The 6,599-nt window shown below is 42.5% G+C and overlaps 1 protein-coding gene across 1 annotated transcript in view; it reads left to right on the top strand.

Moving 5' to 3' along the window:
* The first annotated feature begins 5,791 nt into the window (after window positions 1-5,791).
* Window positions 5,792-6,599, top strand: part of nucks1a (nuclear casein kinase and cyclin-dependent kinase substrate 1a) — a 13,349-nt gene continuing 12,541 nt past the window's right edge. The window contains exon 1 of the mRNA XM_034868529.1: window positions 5,792-6,104. Coding sequence (XP_034724420.1) covers window positions 6,088-6,104 — 17 coding nt within the window. The 5' untranslated portion in view covers window positions 5,792-6,087. The remainder of the gene's footprint in view (window positions 6,105-6,599) is intronic.

Raw genomic sequence — 6,599 nt, 5'->3', positions numbered from 1 at the left:
ATCATTTTTTTTCAATAACAGCATAAAAAAACTAAAACACACAAACAAGTAAACACACAAGAAAATACAGGCAAACAATAGACAATGATTACGTGGTAGACTGAGTAAGCAAAATGGCGTCGAATAAAGGTATTTTAAAGTGCGGTTGCCATGATACAAGAAACAATATTGCAGTGTAGGTGACGTTAAGATCAGATTGAATGTGTAATTAGAGTAATGAAGCAAGGCTCGGTAGCATAATATAAATTATATTAACCTGTGACCATAAATATAGAAAAGTAAGTACTTGTAATAAACTAATATAAATACCGATATTAAAGATAAACAGTATTGATTAAGTACTAACATTACTTTGGACCGTTCTGCTCCTTTCCATTGTTCCACTCTGGTTGAAGGTCTGTTGTAGGCTATGGTTGAGTGTCTGAGGATGCATGTGCAGTATTTGCCTTTCTCCACGCGACATTGCAGTTTAACAAAGAAACCACAAGGTGGCTGTGCTGCACAGGTGGAGAAATGGTGTGGTGTGTTGCTATGGAGCTCGAGTAGTTTCTGAACTACATGCCAGAAAATAAACGACCTGAGAGAAAGAAAGAAAAAGGTTTGAGGGAGAAGGTTATCACACTGATTGCAAAAAAAAGCATTTCATGACAGAAAAAAAATATTTGAGAGAAACATTTTCATACCAACAAAAATAAAAACTCTCTAAAAATACTTTCAGTGAACTTCCGTTTCAGTGTACATTTTTCTACCTGAAAATCGACGGCCTTACCTTATTTTCTGATGATAAACATGTATTCCTGACTCAATTCAGAAAATGATTCTGGCTAATTAAATTAACAGGATACATGTACATAATTGGCTCTAACCAGTGCGTTGCCATGTGTGTACTTCCATCCACAGCAACCCCAACAGCCTGTCCCAGCTACAGAGTAACTGCTGCAAACATTTTCTTTGTAAATCTATACAATCATTCCTTGAAAGAACCAAGCAGGCCTACCTTGTTGCACGATGCAGTTTTCCTCAAAGCATGCTATTTTCCTACAGTGTTGCTTGCTAGCTCAAAGTTTGTTGCTGAAATGTATCCTCCGTTGATCCAGACTATCACAAGTAAATCATAATGTTCCCATCTCAACAGCTGGATGTGGGTTAAATGGAGATTTGAGTGAATAAAGCAAAAGGTTATTGTTGAATTTGATGCATGGCGACTGTGTATAATCATATCAGTGCAGGTCTCTACCTGCTGCAGAGTGGTGGTGCATGCACACTGGGAATAAGTCATCAAAACCAGAGGAACACACCTCTGTGGCTCAGTGACTTTTCTATTGTCGCAGGCTGAAGAATGCAGAACTCGGACTGAAGAATGATCCAGAGGCAACGGTGAAGCCATGAAGGGGAAGGCGAGAGTCACTTTCCCTGGTTGCCACGGCAACATACCTGTTCACATCACATTTCGGCGTCACCCTGAGCACAGAGACAGAAGCCTGTCGTCTGTGGAGGAAGCAAAAGAGAGAGAGAGAGAGAGAGAGAGACCCACAGACACACAGGGATTCTCATAGTCTAATCAGGATTCGGCAGCCTGTTTCCATCCTAAAAATACTACTTTATATCTTCTTGAGCAGTTCAGCACTGGCATGATCTCCCACACACACACACACACACACACACACACACACACACACATCATGGTGGAGAATAACTCACGTTCCAAGCAAGCCCAGAGCACAGCCTACATTTGACAGAACCTACTCGAGTGGGTGGACCTGACATTCAACAAGTCTAGAAAACAACAGGTACTTTCCATCCAGAGTCTCCAAACCTCAACTGGAATTTTCAACACGGATTGTTTCAGCACAACTAGCTCCATGTTTTTGCAACAATTTAAAAATGGTATACCCCCTGAGTAACTGAATAACTAGTCTATATAAATCGAATTGAATTGCATACACGACGTTCCACTTCTGGGATTGCTCTGTTGCCGATGGAAACTCCGCCGGATGTCCCTGTTTTTGGCCGGATGTGCGTTACCTTGGGCTTTCTTTGTGTAGTAAGACTACGGTTACCTGCTCCTCAGGTCTCTGCAGGGTAAATCCAGACAGCTAGCTAGACTATCGGTCCAATCTGAGGACTATGGTTACCTGGTCCTCAGATCTCTGCAGGGTAAATCCAGACAGCTAGCTAGACTATCTGTCCAATCTGAGCAGGGCTGTAGTACTCGTCTCTGGCGGCGATAAGCTCCGGACAGACAGAAAAACCGTCTTGAGTCCGGACTTGAGTACAAGACCGGACTCAAGACGGTTTTTCTGTCTGTCCGGAGCTTATCGCCGCCAGAGACGATTGTGATTGGTTTAAAGAGATGCCGATGAACCAGAGCACGTGTTTCTCCTATCCCAGAATGCTGTGTGGACCAGCCAGACCCTGGCTGGAAGGTCTGGCTGGAAGGTCTGGCTGGAAGGTCTGGCAAGGCTGAGAAGATGTTTATGAACTTCTTCCTACTCCTTATTGAACATGGGAATTTTTGGGGGGAGTTTGAATGATTTTAAATTTTTTTGTGCTGAGAAGTACATTACCTCATCTATCTGTCATTTTAATTACATATGTATGCATGAATGGATGTATATAAATCTTTTATTTAAATTTTTTTTTTCCATGTTCAAATCAACTATTATGACAAATGCGAGACTTCTGAATAACTGATCACTGAAATTGAAATACTCATCTTGTTTGGAGACCTACAGAAGCCAAACAAATAAAATGTAACTTACAGTTTACCTTGTGGGACAAACAACCGGAGGTTAGATAGAGAGGGGAACACTTCACTTTCACAAACTAAAGGGATTGAAATGAATCATGCAAATCAATTTAAACAATGTTTTTTTTCTTCAATTAATACATTATTTTCAAAACAGAAAGTTAAAATCTCTCCCTACAGGTCACTATATGTTGCTTAAAAGCTATTGGTGATTCAAGACGCTTTAAAAGTGTTATGATTTTTTGATTTATTTATTTAAATTTGTCTGCAGTTCTCAAGCCACAAGACTTATAACAAGGAATAAATATTAAACAAATTACAACGGAATGAGCAACTGGGGCATGAGGAATCAATGCGTGGCACATTAAATATTTTGACAAGCCTATTTACAGCTCAGTCCGTAGGGAGTTGGGTTGCTGGTTCAGGTCCACACACCGACCAAAGTATGGTGGTGGACCGGCTAGCTGGAGAGGTGCCAGTCCTCCTCCTGGCGAGGCACCGGACCCCCAACAGCAGGGGCCCCTCACTCCTCATCTTCATCTCTCCATTGGTGCATGTGCAGGTGCTGAGCCTGTGTTCAGGCCTGTGTGTAATGTGCGTAATAAATAAGTAAATGTATTTATTCATTAATTAATTAATTAATTAATTAATTAAATCACAAAGTGAGTCAAACTTGTTGACACTCAAAAGAACATCCCGCGTAACTCTGGGTAGGAAAGAAAAACGCAAAAGCAAAGCCGTCAACTTAAACTACGACAGCGACAGTAAAGCAGAGAATTCCATTAAAAGAAACTCAGCCTGTTACAAATGTTAACTAATTCATGTGCAACAAGGTCATTTATGCACTGAAATCCACCTGTAGTGAAGGCACTGAATGTTTATTTGTTCACATACATGCTGCCACAAAGGGAATAGATCAATAAAGAGTGTGTTGTTTGCAAGATCTTGCTTGTAGATGTTGATACTAAATCTCTTTAGATTTTGGTGCTGGAGGCTATATGAATGTATTTCACACACAGGATGATGTGTGCCAGGGCTGGGACGATGTGCTTAACGTCCCGATTTGATTCCTTCGCGATGCATGGGTGCCGGTTCGATTTCAAGTTTTGCGATCCAAAAGTTGAATTAAACACTTCCAGAGACAATGTATCATGGGACAATTTCTAAAAACGAATTTTCTAGGAAGAAAGAACATCACGTGTCAGTCAGTCAGTCAGTCTGACATTTGTTTCACGTTTAAAGATGAACATATCGTGGATTTTCAGCTTTTTCGGCTTTCGCTCTGTTTTGCCGGAAACGGACATGATGTAGTCGTTGTTCATTGGCAGAAAAATATTGATTCTGAATAAAAAAAATCACAATACATTTGATGTTTGATACATTTATTTCCTGCTGACACATGTGGTCACCATTTTAAGACCTAGGGTACTGTATAGTACCATATATTAATTCTAACGTTATAACATACTCCTGTTTGCCTTGTAGGTCCCCCTTTCCAGCATTAAAACCACTCCAGGAACAGGTTTGGAAAGCCTAGCCAGGCCTGAATAAATGTTAAAGCCTCTTGACCGACTGAAAACACAGTTGGTCTGGATTATCGTGGGTAGGTTTACAGGTCTGGAAGTGGTACAAAGGAAAAGGGGGCAACAATGTAGGGGCATTTTGTGCAATGATTTGAGACAATTTGGCAGTGAAATACCAGGTGAACACTACCAAAACCAAGGAAATGGTGGCAGACTTCAGGAGGCCTGCCCCCCCCCCCCCCCCCCCCCCCCCCCCCCTTGCTGCCTGTCACCATTGACGGGGTGAACGTGGAGACTGTCAGTACCGGGGTTTACATCCTGACATGAAACTTGACTGGTCTGCCAATTCAGATCAGGCTCTATTTCATCTATTTTATCTATTTCATTACTCTTGCTTATGTTCTACCCGTCTGTCACAGCCAGTGTCCCTATGTGTGCTTGGGTATGTCGGGGATGCAGCGCTAGGAAGAGGGATGCTGGGCGACTGGACCGGCTGGGGAGGAAAGCTGGCTCCGTGGGGGGCACGGAGGGGGAGTCACTGACATCCGTTTCAAATAAGAGGACCCTGAGCAGACTGTTCTCTAACATGGACAAGGACCGTCGCCCCCTGGGCTCCACTTTCTCCAAGCAGAAGAGCACATTCAGCTCCTGTGTCTGTCTTGCAAAACTGACAGGGGCTGGGTATCGCCAGTGATTTTTCCAAATTGATTTGATTCTGATTCCCAAGGTCCAAATTTAATTACATCTCCGATTTGATTCAATATCAATTAGGTTAGGGGAATTTCACTATACAATTGTGCTTGGATATTTAAGAGAATTTCATAGAACTTTTATGTAATTTTACAAGAAAGAAGCCACCCTTAAATATGCATTATACATAACATAACCTTTTATTGTTTAAAGTACTTTTTACTTATTCATCCATGGTGACACGGTATACTATTAAAAGTTAAATTCCTGGATTTTATTAATCAATGTCATATCACTCAAAAAAGGCCATTTGTTGAGATTACTTTAACCCAGGCCTAATGAAATACACCACAGACATTACGTGTATAACCTGTAACTGTATTTTGTAGGCTTTACAGCTGTAAAATGCTACAGATGCAACTGTTTTCTACCTGCATCTCATGCTGCAGCAGTCGGCCAGGTAGGCGGAATAAGGTTAGTCTCAGTTTCAACAATACCACAGTCAATCTGATTCCTAAAATATATTATATCCGATCATTATACGATGTTTATGCACGTTGTAACATATAATTGCAACGTTGCTTTATGGTCTTCTGGGAGCCACACTAAATGCAACTTGCATCCAACCTGAGGGCCTCTTTTTGTTTTCTTAACAGTGCTAACTCAACCTAGCATGCTAACGAAGGCGGGGAACTATATGCTAAAAGTGTTCTAACATGCAGCCAAAGTATCCAATCAAGAAGAGAGTCGTCGTTCAAATCAGCCAATGAGAAGAGCGGGCTGCCGCGCTGCTCCTCTCAGGGCTCCGTGGGGGCGGTGCTTGTCCTCGAGGACCCACCCCCTCAAGGCCGCGGGGTTTGGTTGCACACAGGCTGCAGTTTCAGTTTGTTTTATTCACCATTTTGAGTAGCTGAAGGTAACAAAATTAAGAATATTTGCGTTTGGAGGACAACTCACTGCCGTACTTTTATTTTCACGCGCTAGCTCGGACGGTGGAGTTGTGCGCCGACCTCGCTCTCCTCGGTGTTTTCGCAGAGCGGGAATCTATATTTCTTTTTTTCCCCCAGTGCTTTTTCTTCTCCCCCCCTTTTCTTACATCCTTAACCTCTACAGTATTCCTGCAAAATGTCAAGACCAGTGAGGTAGGTGTGCTAATTCCGTCCTCTGCTCTCCGTGAGTTAATAACGCCACAGTGCTGGCACCCGTCGCGGATAACATGCACGTCTCGACCACGCTGCGTTTTATGAGCTGGGAATGTGTTTATTTCATGAAAAAATAATGGGAACGTGTGCGTGTGTGCTTCTCTTCTTCTCGTGTGTGTGTGTGTGTGTACCCTCCTTCCTAACATGGATCCCAGCGGTGTGGACGGTTCGCCATGTCTTGTGGAGAGACCGCCGCTGTGTCGTGTCTATATCATGCTTTGAAACGACTCCATGATGTGCATTGTTAACGGCTAACTGCCAACGGTTGCTAACGTTCTGTAGGCCTAACGGTCAAAATTAGGCTGTGTGATTTAACCAGCTAGCTAGCTAGCTAGCTAGTTAGCTAGCTACGTTTTACGGCTGATAAAATGTTTCCCTCTCTGATTGAGAATACGAATATGGCTACCCATTCATCCAGGGGAGGCTCTAAAACGC

Source organism: Etheostoma cragini, chromosome 4 (assembly GCF_013103735.1).
Source record: "Etheostoma cragini isolate CJK2018 chromosome 4, CSU_Ecrag_1.0, whole genome shotgun sequence".
Classification (NCBI taxonomy): Eukaryota; Metazoa; Chordata; class Actinopteri; order Perciformes; family Percidae; genus Etheostoma; species Etheostoma cragini.
Note: the sequence above shows the minus strand (reverse complement) of the source record. Positions and strands in the feature narration are given on the sequence as shown.